General features: G+C 41.0%; 1 protein-coding gene across 21 annotated transcripts in view; it reads left to right on the plus strand.

Annotated features, from left to right (window-relative positions):
• The window catches only part of SGIP1 (SH3GL interacting endocytic adaptor 1), a 139,702-nt gene that overhangs the window by 35,149 nt on the left and 86,006 nt on the right, over window positions 1-18,547 (plus strand). For 13 of the 21 annotated variants that reach the window (XM_081010932.1, XM_081010921.1, XM_081010938.1 and 10 more), the window contains exon 1: window positions 1,356-1,515. The exons of 6 other annotated variants lie outside the window; for them this stretch is intronic. In XM_081010932.1, coding sequence (XP_080867058.1) covers window positions 1,371-1,515 — 145 coding nt within the window. In that variant the 5' untranslated portion in view covers window positions 1,356-1,370. Of the gene's footprint in view, window positions 1-1,229; window positions 1,321-1,355; window positions 1,516-18,547 lie in introns of those variants that run through there. 2 more of the 21 variants (XM_081010925.1, XM_081010927.1) reach the window with 2 other exon arrangements.

The raw sequence follows: 18,547 nt of genomic DNA on the forward strand, positions 1-18,547 counted from the left end.
ACTGGGGATACCGTAAAGCACTATGTACATTGCTAGTGCTATAGAAATCAAAGTGGGTCTGTAGAGATTTCTGTTCTTTTACCTGATATGCTGTTGAGTAAGCTGGTTTGTGGTTTCCCTGTGTTCTGGTGTTGTGCTGCATCGAGCAGGAAATATGTGCCCTCATTCGTTCATTTATTTTGGTCGTTTACTGCAGTTTCTTGGGGCAATTCACATTTTATCTCTTGAATGACCATTTTCTCATGTTTTATCATTAAGAAGTCTCCTTCTGCCTGTATTGGCCTCTGGGGTCATGAGGAGTGCACAAGGTAAGGTGAATGCTGGAAGTGTTTTCCAGCCACGGTTGCTTGTATTGGCAGCCAGTAAAATGGAGTCTGCTCTGCTTCTCCAGTGGACCATGGTGGACAAAGAGAAACTTGCTTAGTAAGAGAATGTGCAGAATCAAGTATCTAAATGGGCCTCAGAAGATAGGCAAATCCAGAGCAGAGGTCAATATTTTCCTACTTTCTAAGGCCAAACTAGAATTACTTGCTCAGAGGATGTTTGGAATCAAGCTTCTCTTTGTCTGTAATCCTTCTTGGCTCCAGGTTTAGGAGAGCCCTTGGGCAAGAACTCCCATAGTCCTTTCAACACCATAAGTCTCTTTTTCACTGCAGCAGCTCCAGGGAGCTATTGTCATCAGGTCCCTTGTGGGGGGTGACCCCCTTGACACATGACTGTGCCATACCCGCCAACATTTCTCTGATGAAAATAGGGATGTCTCATTTCATAATGATAACTTTACCATTTATACCCCACACATCTTACTGGGTTGCCCCAGCCACTCTGGGCAGCTTCCAGCATATATAAAAACATAATAAATCATTAAACATCTTTAAAAAACCTCCCTATACAGGATTGTCTTTAGACGTCTCGGGGGGCTGATAATTCCATGCCCCCAAAATTTCTCCAATGAAAATAGGGACATCCTAAAGAAAAGATGGACATTCCAGGATCAAATCAGAAACTGGGGCGGATTCTCTAAATCAGGGACATCCCTGGAAATTAGGGACACTGCTGTGCTGACCCTTGATTGCTGACCCTGCCTGTTCCCTGGAAGACCAGAGCAGGCTCTTACTGGCTTCCAAAGCAAGCCAAATGAGGAAGCTTTACTTGTGTGTTTGTTGATTGGTGTCAAACCCAACCGGTCATAATGGACTTCTCAAGCATCACTTCCTACAACATGGTTGCTATGGTGTTGCTTAGAGAGGCGTTTAGTGTCATGGATCAAGAAGGGAGGACCTTCTTATCATGCTTCCAGGAAAGTGTAGTGGAAGATGGGTAAGGACTTAAAATCGTTCCCTTACTCTCTGAAACTCTAGCTTAAGTCAATGGCCCATGCTATATGTTCCCTGTATACAAAAGCTGTGGTGCAGGAATTGGATGCTGATACAGCACACACAGTCAAGATAGCTGCACTTCAGGGTAATGAGGAAAGGAAAGAAGATATTGGTTCACCCTCTAACAGGAATGAGCGTAAGTTGTGTATTTGAGGGGGTTGATGGTCAGAGTATTGCTGCCTAAGGCAAAGGACAAAATGGCAGTTCCCCTCCCCATTCCACTTAAGAGAAGCAATGGAACCTCAGTTCATCACTAACAACGGGATGGTGTACTCCACAACAACTGAGGTAGCATGCTAGTTTAGGGGGTGCAAGGACATGTTGTACAGCATATACAGCTCTGTCCTCCAATAGAAAAGAATGGCCAGGGGGGCTCAGAAGGAACAGCCAAGGGGCTGCTTTCACCACCATCTGCCCCCTGAGGTAGTCACCTCACTTTGCCTAATGGTAGGGCCAGCCCTGGTTGTGTTTGATATTTTATTTATTTTTCTGCTCTGTGAACTTGGTGTCCGTATCCCAAAGATTAACCTAGTGTCCGTGGCTATGGAAACACTCTGATATTCCTGTAGCAGAAGCAGGAAAAGCCCATCTTACTGACAGCAGTGTGGAGAAAGATAAAATAAGCAACAAATGAACTGTTGCCAATGGTTTTCAGACTCACCCGACTGTCCCCTTTACGGTTTACATGCGGCACAAGTAGCCTGAGAAATCAGCTGGGCTTACTCCCAGGCAAGAATTGATAGGACTGAAGTTTTAGAGATACTTCTGGCTTTTCTGGTGGTGTTTTAAAACTACAAACTGAACATTATAGATGAAACTCTCATCTAACTTCTTTCCAAGATTTCTCAGTCCTTTTTCTTTTACAGTTCACACTGCTACAAGCTATGGTCAGTAACTGCCAGTTCCTATTATCTTCAGAAAGATGGCTCCTTACACTTGAGATAAAGCCTTTAGTCTGTGGTGATTTATCTGGAAAAGACTATGTAAGAATAATAAAAAAGAGCAACCATAATTATGATTAGGCCCATAGTGACTGAAAAATATCATTATTTGTAAACTAACACTACTTAATGACAGATAATATTATTTTTAGAAACAAAGAAAATATCCATTTAGAAATAACAAGAAGCATAAAAGCTACTTCAGATTACTTTTTCTGCTGCTCATTATCAGTTGCTGGTGTTTTCTATATTCTTTTTTTTTAAACCCTATAAAGGCAAAATATAAAGATTCAGATTCACAATATTGTGTGAATGATATAAGGATATTGACTTTTAAGCAAACTCCAGTCCTAACCCTGGATCTACTAGCTGGCCTGGGGAGCAGTTTGGGATGAATTGGAGGCACCTCTCTCCATGCATGGAAGAGCTTCACTGGTGAATGAGCACATCTGCTTAATAATAATAAGAATAATGATATGACTGTAAGCATAGATCTATTGCTGGTGGGTTTTTGACCAGCCATCAGTAGGCCCTAACACTGGGCCTGATTCTGGAGGTGGGGCATGATAGTGGTGGCTTTAGATGCACTGGATCTAAGCCCCTTCGTTCCTCAGAGAAGCCCCAGAATAGCCTCCCTCTTCGTAGGCTTGTGTAACTAATTCTACCCCCTATCTAAGGGGAGGAATACATTTAGTCCTCTCCTGCCCTGGCCAGCAGAAGTTGGCAGAGCTTTGGAAGAGGCAGTTAATTCACCAGTTCCACCCCATCCCACATAAAATTATGTTGTAAATCCGTTCCACCTCCCCAGTTGTTTGTCAGATATAGTTATGGCAAATGCCACACTAATTTCTGAGCATCACATGCCACAAAGCCCTGGTCCAGTGCCACTGCATGATGCCCAGAACCACAGAGTTGGTCTGCTCTAAGTAAAACATGTCTGATTACCGCGTATAAAGAAGTCCCCCTTTCACATTTTAAAATTGTTTTAAACTCACAATTCTGGGTGCGGTAGTCACTGAGGGGAAGAGTTGCATTAATTATTTTTATCTTGCCATCTGTGAGTGTCTGATGCAAGAGGGCACCAGGGTCATGATGACTGTGAAGAAATTCATTGTCAACCAACATGGATGCCTTCTAGTGCTGGGAAGGATGCCCCTAGGCCCTGATGGGCGCTAAACAATATCTGCATTCCTGTATCCAGGCCTTTTTGTGTAAAAATAGTTTGACATTTTTCTAATGGCCCCCACTGTGATGAAGACTGTGGATTGCAACACCTATGCGTGCCTGGGTGCAGCTTGCTGGTTCAAGGCTGGCCCATGGCATCCAGAAACAGCCTAAAGTTTCCCTAGTTCAGGTTGGGGTTCTAACGGGGTGGGGGCAGTACTACATGGCAGGGTTTGTTTTTAGCCTGGTTATTCAACTTCCTATTGCAACCGAGGAGGTTGTCACCCTGGATTTGGATATGTCAGTCCTTGGTGGATTTATTGGGGTGTTGAGTATTCACCCTCCCTATGTTATCACTCCTTTCTTTTCATTGCCTATTGCCTAGAAGGAGCATTTCCAACTCTGTGGTAATAATATCGGGAGGAAGATCCTTTCTGTCTTAATAAAAGCAACCCCAAGCACTCTGGCATGCAGTCGATTTTCCATTTTTTGCTAAACCTGGAAGAAAAGAGCACTTTAAGGACAGTATCTTTCTTGTTCAGAAAGGTGCTTAATAACGCTTGCATAGAACAAGTTCATATTAACCTCCTTGCCGACAAGACCTTTCCCTGATGGATGAAATGAAGCATTGTGCGATGGCAGCTGCCAGTCTTGTTATCTCTCCCCTACCATCGCCGCCCCCCCCCCCGCATAGTTTTCCCAGCCTTTAAAACCAGGCCAGGGAGAAGAGTGGATTGCAATTCAACATAGCACAGCACTGTCTGTTCCCAGCTAGTCAGTGCAGTGTTAGCCTTGTTTCCTGTGACCAGGGAAGACGTAGCCATGGTGCTGCATCTGGAAAAACAAATGACTAGGCTGATTTGATATTTGTGATGTAGTAAAGCTTTTAAAAAGAAAGCAAGAAAGGGAGCCAAAATGTCGATTAATCAGAGTCTGCAGTGCTGTATGTAAGTGAACTGCCATAGGTACTTCTTAAACCCAGGCAGTGACGTGGGAGATCCTCTTGGCTGTGACTATTGGATGGCTTCAAAGTGCTGGTTGCAGCCCTTTCCCAAACATCTTGGGCCCTGCAGACATTACAGAATGTCTTCGCTATATCACCGCTTCCCTCTGATTGTGGGATTGAAGTCTCTTTCGTATGCCATCTTTCCCTAAAGTGAGAACAGTTTGGGCACATAGAAGAGCTTCATCAGTAGAATCCTTTGCCTGGAGAGACTTACCAGCCCATTTCCCTCTTTTCCTTTCTCCTTTGAAAATACAGTATTTACATTCTCAAGGATTTTCCTAGTGTCTGAATTGTTGGACATTTAATCTTTTTGGTTGCTGTTTCTTTTGCTTTTTGTTAGGATTGTTTACACACACACACACACACATACACACACATATACCACCCTCCAGGTATTTTACCTGTTTTAATTGTGGTAGGAAGCACCATTTTGTAACTTGCTTCATGTACTACTTATTGGAACAGGACAACACCTAACAAATAAAGTAAAGGTAAAGGGACCCCTGACCATTAGGTCCAGTCATGACCGACTCTGGGGTTGCGGCGCTCATCTTGCTCCATTGGCCAAGGGAGCCGGCGTACAGCCTCCGGGTCATGTGGCCAGCATGACTAAGCCACTTCTGGCGAACCAGAGCAGTGCATGGAAACGCCGTTTACCTTCCCGCTGGAGCGGTACCTATTTATCTACTTGCACTTTGACGTGCTTTCGAACTGCTAGGTTGGCAGGAGCAGGGACTGAGCAACGGGAGCTCACCCCATCGCGGGGATTCGAACCGCCAACCTTCTGATCGGCAAGTCCTAGGCTCTGTGGTTTAACCCACAGCGCCACCCGCGTCCCTTACCTACAAATAAATGCATGCAAATTATGGAGTGGCCACTTAAGATTTCATGGGGTGGCAGCTGCATCCTTGTGGGGAACCAGCCCTCTCTGGTGAGCAGCCATGCAGCAAAGCTGACTTTATTGCTCCTTTTTCTACCCACACATTTCCATGTACTGTAGTTGCCATGCATGGTCAGACTAGTTTTCATCACAAGGCTACTCATGCTGAACTAGGCTACCCAATCAACTGGAAGGGAGGGGGCACATGCCTACCTGGCCTCTGGTCCAGTTGCCAGAATTTGATCCCAGATATGGTTGTTAAAATGCAAGAGAGAAAGGAGAAATCAGATTTAAATAATGTCCTGAAGTGAGGCATTATTATTTTCATTCAGTGTGCATGATGAACATGAGAAGAGTCCTTAGATCAGACCAAAGGCCTACATAGTCCAGCATCTTAGAGCTGAGCAAATGCCTTTTCCCATAGATAGACGTGCCATGCACCAAGGTGGCAACCTCTCAGCACTAGGACAGAATTGCTAGATCTTGGAGAGAATGTCAAATCCATAAGAAAGGGGTCAGTTCCAGAGCTCTGTTGTTAAAACGTTAGTGATCAGAGAATACAAATAGGCTGTTTATGTGAATTTTAAAAAAGATAATCATGAGAAGCAGCCTCTGCAGTGGCAAGCAAAATAAGAACCCATCACCAATCTTTAGCTATCTGCCAAGAATTATCATTATTATATATTAAATTTGTATACCGCCCTTCATCTGAAGATCACAGGGCGGTTCACAACATAAAGAAGTGCCAAAGTTGCTTGTAAAGGCTGTTTCTCAAATGAAGCATGACCTACAAAATCATAGCTCAGCTGCTGCTTGTGTCTACTCCCATTCACACTGTGTGAAACCCAGTTTTTCAAATGTGCAGTTGAATTGTGAATTCAAGAAGGCAGATTTGCCTTCTCTAATTTTTCAAAGGGGACAATTTTTTTAATTGCCCTTGCTTTTGCTGCTATTGACTGATGTTCTGAGGAAGAAAGGAGGGAAGCAATGCCAGCCAGTTGTCCTTCTCTGCTTTTCATTCACCCCCATCCCATCTTTTCTGGGCTGGCCTGAGAGTTTGGGGAAGCGGCTTCTTTGCCATGACCACCCTCTCCATGCTTCCGCAGCCTCTCAGGAGTGCCATTTGGCTACCAGTAGATCAGGTCAACTTTGTAGCATGCCAACTGTTTGCCTTGCTTGCTGCTACTTGGTTTTGAACTTACCTTCATTCAAGCAAACATAGTCCATTTATAAGGCTGCTTGTTGCAACCCTTTGGGTTCCTTAATTTTGTAATTTGTTACACAAAGTGGAATTTCCTACTATATTATGATCATTATAGGAGTGGAAAATATGCACAAAACACAATGTATAGGCAGTATATAACACCAAGAAGACAAACTATGATAGCCAATGGTAGATGCTGGAGGTGCAGATTACAGAATGCAGACTCTGCCACTGACAGTTATCTGCATCAAAGATAGCTAAGTTGACAGGATGTGGTGTTCTTAAGGAGGTTCTGCTAGAAATAAAGCATGTGTCCCTATGCTCTCGTTGGGGCAACTTTTTTTGTTCACCTTGGCACTTGGTGGCTCATGATGACATCCGTTATTAACTCAGATCTCAGGAGAAGCTCCGTTCCATATTCTGTTGCTCACACAAGTAAAATCGGAAAGTGCAAGGAGTCTAGCTTTTTCCATCAGAACCCCAATACTGTGGAATGTCCTTTTTGAGGAGATCCACCAGACTACTTCCTTGATGTCATTCCACTAACAAATAATAACTTCCTTGTTACTCCTAGTGACTGAGTAGAATTCATGCTGCCGCTCAGGTTACTATTTGGGAGTATTATCATTTATAGCGGTTATCATTAATTTCAGTTGATTTTAAAATTACTCCATGAAGAGCTGTTTTTAAAACTTATCCTGTGAAAGGCTCCAGGCAGAGAGTGTGATTTATAGATAGACTTATTTTATAGTGCCAGATGCCCACCCAAAAATATGCTGTGCTTGCATTCATAAAAAGGGTGCAGGCCAATGTGCTGCAAAGTTTATTTTCTTCTAGCAGCAAAGCTACTGGAAAGGGTAGCAGGAGTGTTTGCTTGGCTCTGTTCTATAGCCGTGCCCAAGATAACTCTGTTCCTTCCCAGGTGCCATAGATGGCTGCTGCCTCTGCCTGTTTTGTTGTGCCTGTGATACAACTGCCCACCAGAAATCTAGCTAGACAAGATTCTGTATGCATTAAGGATCAGGAAGATCAGGAACACATGTGAATAGGTGCTGAACGAAGGAGGAACAGTTAGTTAATGAATTCATTAATTTCATAAAATGTATATATATACCAGTTGAGGAAAATATTCTTTGTCTTTAATAAATTATTGAAAACTGCTTTTTTTATCTCTTGCACTTCCCGTTTGATGTTAATTTTTACACACACACACACACACAAAATTGGGTACAGTGGTGCCCCGCAAGACGAATGCCTCGCAAGACGAAAAACTCGCTAGACGAAAGGGTTTTGCGTTTTTTGAGTCATTCCGCAAGACGAATTTCCCTATGGGCTTGCTTCGCAAGACGAAACGTCTTGCGAGTTCTTGCGAGTTTGTTTCCTTTTTCTTAAAGCCGCTAAGCCGTTACTAGCCGTTAATAGCCGCTAAGCCGCTAATAGCCGCTAAGCCGCTAATAGCCATGCTTCGCAAGACGAAAAAACCGCAAGACAAAGAGACTCGCGGAACGGATTAATTTCATCTTGCGAGGCACCACTGTACTTTCATCCTTAGGTAGATTACTTCATTGATTTTTTAACTCTTTGCCCTTCTTTCTCCCTTTCCCAGTTGCAGGCAGAGGTCTGATGTTTTTATTTCTGTAGCGTGCCAAGCATATACTAGGCATTTTATAAATGAAAATAATTGCGATAAGCAATTTTGATATCACAAAGCACCATCTGAATGCTAAATACTAAAGTTGTTTTCTGGGTACCTGCTGTCTCCTTTTTCTACATTTCTGTGTTTCACCTCAAAAGCAGGAATGATCAAGAGAAAGAACTCAAAATACGAACTCCCCTGTTTTAGAACAAGGCAGTCCCCATTTAAGTTGGCAAATCCCCTTTCAGTCTTGTCTAACTCAAGGTCAAACTCTTTCTGTGGAGCTGTGCCCATGAAATGACATATCCATGGCCAAAGAGAGGTTGCCCATAAATCCAAGTGGATGGGGACTTTCCTGAGCTATAAGTTCAGGTCTGCCTAAATGTAGAGAATGTGAATTCTTTGTGCTCTGCTACCAGTTTTGACTCCATTCTACTCTTTCTATGCATCCTGATCCTAAGCAAATTTCTTAAATAGCATATATTCTGTGACTGGTATAGTTTGCAAATTCAGGAGTTTTCCTTCCCATGGGCCTAGCCATATGCCCATGCCTGGAAGCCGATGGGATAAGCGGAAATTGCTTTTCAACAACAATGATAGTGGCAGCATATTACCTTGCCCATAGATCTCCTCAAATTTCTTTCATAAGGATTTGGCAGCAGTAAATACCAATAAAAGGGAGCAGGGGAATTAGGATTGGGTCAAAGTTGATTCTTCACACTTCCATAAGATTTCCCCGTATCTCATGCAGAGTTTTCTTATTCCTCTTAAATGAAAGTTTTGATTTGCAGTTTTTACAGAACTATGGGATCATTACAGGGAAGAGCTGCAGAAGGAGGCTCTAGAAAATTAAATTAGACAGAGAAAAGAAGGGATGTGATATATTATTGTGGGATGGGGAGGAATGGAATATAATCTTCTCAAGTAGAAGCAAGACTATATTTCATGTTCTGTATTTCTAATTCAGACATGAGTGAGCAGGTAGTTTTAGTGTAGAAATTTGCCCTGCTGTTTCCTCCATGAATAATAACTTTGTTCTTGCTTCCTGATTAGATGTTCCAGATAAATAATAATGGCAGCTATTATACCTATGAATATCTGACAGTATTATATTTCTCAAAATGTCAAATAAGGAGGCAAGAACAAAGTTATACTTCAGTGGAAAATTCACAGTATGAACCTGTTCAGACCTAGGAGGACTGAGTGATTCTTTTTAAACAACAAAAGAAGTGGAATTCTTAAAATGCATCTTTTTCTGCATTCCAACAGAGAATGAAATATGAGGGCAATATTCTGCTTATGTCATGTTATGTGGGGCATTTTCATTCAACCGCATAGAATAGAAAAATATTCAATGAATGTACATAAATTGAAAATGTTATTTTGAGCTCAGATTTTTATTAGAAGCAAGCATCCACGATTCAGCTGAATGATAGAAAATAATGAAAGATAAGAGAGCTTTTAAAGAACAAGAACATACTTATGAGTAACATAAATAGCAGTTCTATGAATGAAATCCAAATGGTGTCTTTGTGCTTATGAATGGGCTTTTGACCTGGCAGGTGTTTTTGCTAACAGAAGAATGGAGGAATTTTATGCAAGTTTTGCCTTCAACCCCCAGCATCCTGGGCTTTAGTACCCAGCAGACAGACCGGAGTGAAGCCCACAGGCTCAGTCCGGTCTGCCCACAGGGTAACCTGCCCACGATTGGACAGTTTGTGGGCAGGCTACAATTTGTGGGCAGGCTGGGAAGAAAAGGAGGGATCGCAGGTGAGAGCTGGGAGGGACTGTTATCCTCTGTAGGTGGTGGGGGCTGAGTATTATCATTATCATCATCATCATCATCACCACCACCACCACCATCTGGGTGGGAGGCTAGGACTACTGATCAATGTCAACTAACATGAAGTAATTTTTAGTGAATTATGAGACTAAATTCCAAATGAATATGCATAGGATTTGGCTGTGTGGCTTAGATCTTATGTTCACTATAGCCTTACTAGGTAGTATACAAACAAGTGGCTTTTTCATAAGCTTCCATTACCTGACCAGTAACCAAAGGGGTTTGGTATACATAGGCAGGTGTATTACATTTCTCTGTTGCACACAAAATCCAAATGGAGTGAATGTGACTCACCCATAAATGGAAGCCACTGATGTTAAACTAGCAGAGCACTGAGAATCATATGACACCAAAAGTGGGACAGTTTTATTTTGTAGTGAGAAAGCCACCTCCAGTGCTTGCGGAGTTCTAGAGTTTCAAATATCCTAATGAATTCCAACTCATCAGTTTCTTGCTGAAGACTAAGCTAGGAGCACCTATCTATAGCGAAAGGCAGAGATTCAAATCTGACTTATATGCTGGTTTTTCTTCATTGCCAATGTTAACAAAAAGTGATTTTAGTCTTAATTTTTCTTTGGGAAGGTATGGAAAAGTGATTGGGCATCAGATACAACATTTCTACAAGGTGATTTGTTTGGTAGATGAACGAATGAAAATTGCTTGTTCCTGGTTGATATGTGGAGTAGCTTTTAAAATGCAGAGTGACACAAAGTCTGGGGGAGGGACCCTGGAAGTAGTAAGATGTTTCAACAGTGGGAGCTTTCCCATTGTCCATTATTGCAGAATAGCAGAAATGGGGAATGTGTTGCACTCCAGATTTTATTGGAAACCAACACTCTCTAGCTCCAACCAGCATGGCCAGTGTTCAGGTATGGTAGGAGCTGTTGTAGTTCAGCAACACCTGGAGTTCACAGCTTCTGTGTCTCTGCAGTATAGTTTTGTCTGAACATTTACCAACTTTACAGTCTAGGATCAATTACACCTGTCTAGGATCAATATGCCGCTTTTTAGCCTCTCTTATACTTACAGGTGTTAATGACTTTTGGTTTGCTTATTTAGTTACTTACCATATATTGTATCTTACCCTTCTTCCAAAATGGAGCACAGAGTGCAGCAACAATCATAAAAGGCCATAAAATAAAATACCAAAAACTGACAAGGCAAGATACTGCTGAGGGTGGGGTGGGCAGGCTGGTAATGTTGAAAAGCGAGTCTACTTACCATTCTATGGGATTGCATGTAGTCACAGGCCACTGTAGGCCAGCATATGGGGTAGGCAAGAGAATAAATATTGTCACCTTCACTAGCTGAAGGGAGATGCAATTCCATTTGAAGCAGAAAAAACACAACTTGTAAACTGTGGCAGTGCATATAAACTGGAATGGAGAAAGTCCTAAAGAAGCACTTTAAAATGTCAGCTTTCACCAACCTGGTGCTCTCCAGATGTTTTGGACTACCATGCTGGGGGTGATGGGAGTTGTGATACAAAACATCTGGAGGGTATCAGCCTGGCAAAGGCTGGGAAATGTGATCTTGGTCTAAGGTACATTTTGCTAAGGAGGTATCACAATACACGATAAACAGTTCCAGAGTTTGGATAAATGACAGCATTAATTACCTTGATAGATGCTGAGCCGGAGGGATTTGAGAGGGGAGAATACCGCAGCAGGAAATCCTAGGCTGCCTTACTTAACAGCATCCACATTACAAGCAAACAGTAGACTTGGTTCAAGCAAAGACTTTTAAGTCTCATTTCAGTGAGATACATTTAAATGCGGCCAACTTTCCCATTTAAATGACACTTGCAGCATAATCTTATACATGTGCACTCTGATGCGATTCCTATGGAATTCGGTGTCTCTTTGCTCATTACTACAGTTTCCCCCTAAAAGCTTCACCTATGCTGTACCTTGCATGCTGTAAGGCTTACAATAACTGAATAACAGACTGCTACTAGTTATTATTATACTTGTATTTCATATGGAGGAGGTGGGTAGAGCCTGGAATATGCCCATGTTCCTTCAATGAGTTCATAGCTAACTGGAGGTTTGAACTGGAGTCTTTGCAGTTCACACCAAATGTCCTTTAATGCTTCGGCAGCTGTTACTCAGCTGCCTCGTCAAATCTATGCCTAAGTAAACCAATGTGACATTCCCTGGTATTGTGGGAGCCCTTATAGTATATAACATGCAGACTTGAGCTGAAGTGGCATTTATTTTACATGATTTTCTGTGTCCATTTTGCAAGTGGAAAACCTCTTATTACTTGATCAGATAAAGGTACAGCTTCATTCACAGTAGAAACAGTGGCATCAAACTGTAGTGTTGCATCAATTACAGTATTTATAACAAATGTGTATGCTTACTGGGGTAGGTATTGTGAGAATATACAGTACATTATAGTGAAATCTATAAAATAATAAAGCAAGTTGAATTTAGATTATTTTTATTTTTATTAAATTGGTATACCACCCTTCCTTCATCCGAAGATCACACGGCACCTCATAACAGAAAAATACAAAACAAGAACACAAAAAACAAAAGAAAAAAACAAACCAATAACCCCCCTCCCAGAAACACCTTTAAAAGGTCATAGAATGTTTAATTAGCCAAAGGTCTGATTATAGAGAAACTTTTTGCTTGGTGCCTAAAGATACGTAAGGAAGCTGCCAGGCAAGCCTCCCTGGGGTGAACATTCTACAAATGGGGAGCCACTGCGGAAAAGGCCTGTTCCTGTGTTGCCACCCTCTAGGCTTCTCAAGGATGGTACATACAAAGAAGGGCCTCAGATGATGATCACAGGATCCAGGTTGGTTTAGAAACAGAGTGGTGGGCCTTGAGATCCTCAAAGAGCTAAAGCAAAATTCATTGACATGGAAGATAATACATGGTTTTATAACATACACACACCACAAAACACACACATTGCAATGCAAATTGTGATATGTATCTTCCAATAAAATCTGGATGATGGCATTTTATAACAGAACAGGCATTGTGGATTCTTAGAACTGGATTACTTTCAAAGGTTCTCCCTAGTAATACAATACTATTAGCAGTACAACAGTAGTACAGATACTTTTTTTCATGCTCTTTTCTTCAATAGCATGAGCTTGGCATACTTGCAGATAATAGCTAAATTGTATAGAAACCAATAGTAGTCATGGATTTATGGCTAGAAAATGGGTGACAAGATCCATAGATTTTTAACAAGGCCTCATCAACCATGTTAAGTTCTCCCACCCCCACAAAACACAACCAACTACCAACAGAATGGAGGGACCATTTACATGGCATGGTTTTATTTAATAACTTTGCAGTAAATACCTGCTTTTGTATTATATGTTCTTGTATCTCAAAAGCCAGTGGAAAGACAAGTAGCTTTGGCCCTTAAGAGGGGATGTCTCAAATTTAATAATATAATTTATGTAGTATTTAAACAGCAAGGATAGCACGTCCCTTAAATGTCATGTCATATTTCTTTTGATTTTTGGGGGAGGGGGAGTGCTATAAAACTTACAATACTCTTTGATTATATACAGTAATAGAGTGGGTAGGTGAACCAGAGACTACAACATTCAGGCTATCCTATCACTGAGTGTAGTAAAAATATCAATATTGTGCTATGTCAATAGCCTCACAGTGCACCAACAAGGCTCTTTCCATCCTTATGTAGGACACAAATTACTTTGCTCTTTGCCTAACAGCTTACTAGCTTCCCCTCGTCATATCTTATTAAATTATTGTGTCTCTGGTTTCAAAATTGCTTTGTTGTTTTAGTGGATGGTGCCAGATATTTTCAAAAGAATGATCTAGTGATTTTTGTCTGAAATGCTTCTCAGTCCAGTGATATTCCATAAACAAACTATAGACTATTCATTATGAACTTTCAAATAAGAGTTGATATTTATAAAATTGATGCCTTATGGGTGGTATATATTTGGAGTGTGGTAACCTCACAGGAACTGTCTGATGTGTCTTTGTGATGTTCTGTATGATCAGTTACATTGCATCTGTATTGCATGTAGCTATAATTCTGAGGTCTCTATATCTGTGAGTCTTGATATCCAACCTGGTTAGCCTTCCACTGACCTCTGTTTCCAGATAACTCTGTTCTGATCTATATTTCTGAGCCATGGGTCTGTTAAAGCAGTGCGATAGCAAGGCCATTGTCTCACTCCAGCACTTCTAAGCATTTTTCCTTTCGTCCCCACTGTGTGACATCTGCAATTCTACTTGTAAATGAGTTCTATAAAATATTAATGAACATATCAGATTGTCATGCCAGACATTCAACTTCTATTTGCAGTATTCTGCAAAGCCGCTTTGTAAAAAATGAAGTAAAAAATGAAATGGGGCACCAATTCTCTCTCTCTCTCTCTCTCTCTCTCTCTCTCTCTCTCTCTCTCCCTCTCTCTATTTATACATGATAGAACTACAATTGTCTATGGGGCACATTCATTTTTTATTTTTTTTGTCCTGCTGTCATTTCTTACGAATTTTATTTCGGAAGTGTTATAGTATTCTTGGACTACATATAGTAATGGGTTGGGTTTGTGAACCAAAGACCCGGATTATGGAACTTCCTCCCAAATGACATTTGGCTATCTTCTGCGTTGTCCTCATTTAGATGCAAGGTGAAAATCCCTGTTCCTGGGTTAGAGGGAGCGGCCTCTGGGTGCACATTGCAGTTCCCTTCTCCTCCTCCAACAATTAAATATATTTAAGAGGTCAGTAAAGTATGGTCTTACTTAACTGTATACTTAATCTAAATCGAGGCGCTTCCATGCGGTACCCTGCAGCGCCTCCTAGGTTTGACGCCCAGTGCGATGGAACTGATCACACTGTCCTAAATCCGTCTCTGAAATACGTGTCTCTATGATAGCAGCTCCTAGTAGCAAGCTTCTTTTTAATTATTTTTCTGGTTCTGTAAGGAGCAAATAGGTTGAATGGAAAATAGTCTAAAAGAAAATCTAGCCAATAATTAATAATTAATAGAAGTATGGTAATTCTTTTCATTACGGCTAACAATATATTCTTTCCACATATTCAAAATGTTAATCCTGTTTTCTCTGCAGATTATTTATGCAAAATAGTGCTTGATTATTGCAAAAGCCAGATCCCTTTGCTTTTGACAATGCAAAGTGATATTTTTCTTTCTGTCAAGGTTTGTTGCTAAAAATAATTAAATTACTACTTACTCCCCTTTCCTAACCTTTGGTTTAAAAAAATCAAAATTTTAAAAATGCACTTATTTCTTTGGGCTAATGTAACAGAAGTTTCAACCACTTATTTTAAGAAATTTTGGTAACTTGATCAAATGCTAGAGGAAGCTTCTAGTATCAAGTCAAATCCTCTCCTGCTAAAACATCAATGCAACAAATTTCCCAGTTAATTAATTAATATTGCAGGAATTGCATGTCTCTCAACTAAAAGTGAATTAAAGCTAGTCAGTTTGAAAGAGAGCTGTAAGTGAACAGAGGTAGAAACACATTACTTTTGCTCTAGTCAAAAAGGTTTTGCAGGTTTTTTAAACTAAACACATGAAAGTTAGATGAGCAGAGCTCCCTCTTTTAAAATGCTCAAGCTCCTGAGAAAAACAAATTATTATTGGTCTTGGAGCCTAACTACTCTGATCTTATATTATGTGGTTAATTTCTGTTTCCTGTTTATAGTTCACTGTGGGTATTCCATCGTAATAACTATAATCAGTGTGTTTACAGAATCGTATGACTCTTTTGGTGTTTTGTTTCCAAAGGAATAGCCAGATTAGAAATAAAATGTATGAAATATAAATAGTTACAATTCAATTAGAGCCAGAATGTATGCAAAATAAGTAGTGTGATCCTTTACCATGGCAGTGATAGGTGATAAAATAATGGACTTGGAAATGCTAATTAACATCTGCAGTTGGAAAGGAAACCACTGGCTGTATTCAGGCCCAAAGGGATAGAGTTGAACTTCTTGATGAATGGAAACTGAGCTAATAAACGGACATAATGGAAACTGAGCTAATAAACGGACATAAATCAGACATCAAGAATCACAAAACAGAGAAACCAGTAGGAGAACACTTCAATCTCCCAGGACATTCTATACAAGATCTCAAAGTAGCTGTTTTGCTACAAAGGAATTTCAGAAATAGACTGGAAAGAGAAGCTGCTGAATTGCAACTCATTACCAAACTTAAAACCATGGAGAGACCTGGTTTGAACAAAGACATTGGATTCTTATCTCATTATACATGACTAAGCCATTTCTCACCTTCTCACCCCTTGCCTTTTCCTGTAAGACCCATTGCAGTCGTTAAGAGTCGTCAACAGGCTCATCCCAGCTATCTGCCAATCACCCATTCCCACCACCCTTCTGAGTAATACCCCTCCCCACCTTCTCACTATATAGAAGGATCTGGCAACTTCTGTTTCAGTGTATCTGAAGAAGTGTGCATGCACACGAAAGCTCATACCAAGAACTAACTTAGTTGGTCTTTAAGGTGCTACTAGAAAGAATATTTTTTATTTTGACTATGGCAGACCAACACGGCTACCTATCTGTAACGGAAACTGAGCTGACAGGCTGCTGGTAGCAGACAAAAGCTTTTATTTAATATTAATGAAAGTTAATGGCATATAATCACTATTATCTTAGTGGGTTTTTTATCATCCTTAGTATGTGAGTATGGGACTTAGTTTGTATAGAACTAACGTAATTATTTTTGCAATTATTTTAATATACAAGGAAGCAACTGCTTTCCATGCAGTTGCTAGCATGTGCTTCACTGGCTTACCTTAGTGTCTGAATTCCCAAAGGTGATTATTCTCTTGAGTTAAATGTCAATTCATATTCTTGAACAACCTCTAAAGTGTCTTTTGTATTTGGATGCAGTTGCAAGAATTCAGAGTCCAGAGACTCTGCAGCATATTAGTGGTGCTGCAAATGTTTTCAGGCACAATTTGCCTCTCTTAGAAAATTGTATTGTCATTAGCAGTTGGGTAAAAGTGCAGTTTGACCTCTTCAAGACTGAACCTTTAATGTGAATTGCAGCATTGTCTGTTTCTAGGCTAAGAGATTTGTGTTCTTTCTGCCGTATCTTCAGAGCACGCTAGTGCAATAGGCTAGTGTGGAGACACCAGCTTGGCCAAGATCATTCAGGGACATCCAAAGCAAGTGCTTTATCGACTGTAGTATCGTGGTCTCTCTTTCATTTCTGAAAACTACTTGGGCAATTGATTAAATTGCATAGGAAAATTATGAAATTGTCCCAGACTGAAAAACTGTTCTCTCAGTCAGTGTCCAGTCATTTCTTGGAAGCTGGTCCAAACCTATACAATCTTGTATGTTATGAAAGGAAACATCGAGTTTTATTTGAGAAATAACATAAAGAGACCATAGTACTTGCATTTGGCAGTTTATCTAGCTGTTCATTTAGTTCTTCAAACAGTGCTGTAACTGAGGCAGACTGTGGAAAGACCATGTCTCTTCTGGAAAAAGTATCTCTTAGCTTCTTTCAGTTCCATTTATTGAAGCTCCTTGTGTTTCTTGCTGCCTACTTGGTATTTGTAGCCGGGCATTGCTGTGTCACATATAGTTGTGTTATTTATTTAAAATATTTTAATTTTATATTTCTGTTAAAATATCCAAAGCAGTTCATAAAGGCAATGTATCAGAAAATAACAGTGTAATACAATTTGAAACAGCAGCACCAGCAAAGGAAACAGCTGAAAATCAGAGTGCTCTGACAAACGCCCTTTAAACATTGTTCCCTGTCCCTGATATCCAGTTTCAGTTCTTCAGTTCTGACTCGCGACGAGAAGGTGAAGAAGTGAGGCGGAATGGCTGGCGCGGCAGTATCTTAAACCGCAAACCACGCCCCCACCAAGCCGCCCGGTTGGGCGCTTACCTGTGGGTGTGGTGCGCCAGCCAGGTGAGTGGGGCAGGGGGCATAACGCCCCCTGCGTGACGCAGAAATCACATCCCGCCCACAACACCTCCCCTCCGGGAGGAGGAGAGACCTTTCAGTTCTTCAGATGAAATGCAGTGGTGGGAGGGTGGTGGCTCTACCCTACCACATGGGATGTTACTGTTCCTTCCCTAATGATCAGAGTTGCAGTCCAACAACATCTGGAGTGCTACAAAGTACCATCTTTGGCATGCCAAAAATCTGCAAAGACTAAGCAATTCTGGGACTTGCAGTTCTTTAAAGAGCATGTTACATAGACATGTATCTTCAGACCTTTAGAAGTGGGGCAAGTGAATATGGTGTGAGGTCTTTTGTGGGGGGCGAGGCACAAGAGAAAGCACTAAAGTCTCCCGTTTTGTCCTTTGGTCCCAGTCTGCACTGAAGGATCCCGTGGCTGCTACTTTTTAACATTTTAAAAAATGAGGTGGTGGAGGAACTGTTTAAAATTGCATTATGCTTTGTATACAGCTACTACTTGGAAGATGTAAAATGATAATATGAAATGAGAAAAAAACAAGACAAAAATACATTTTCA

Source organism: Podarcis pityusensis (assembly GCF_964106645.2).
Source record: "Podarcis pityusensis genome assembly, chromosome: 6".
Classification (NCBI taxonomy): Eukaryota; Metazoa; Chordata; class Lepidosauria; order Squamata; family Lacertidae; genus Podarcis; species Podarcis pityusensis.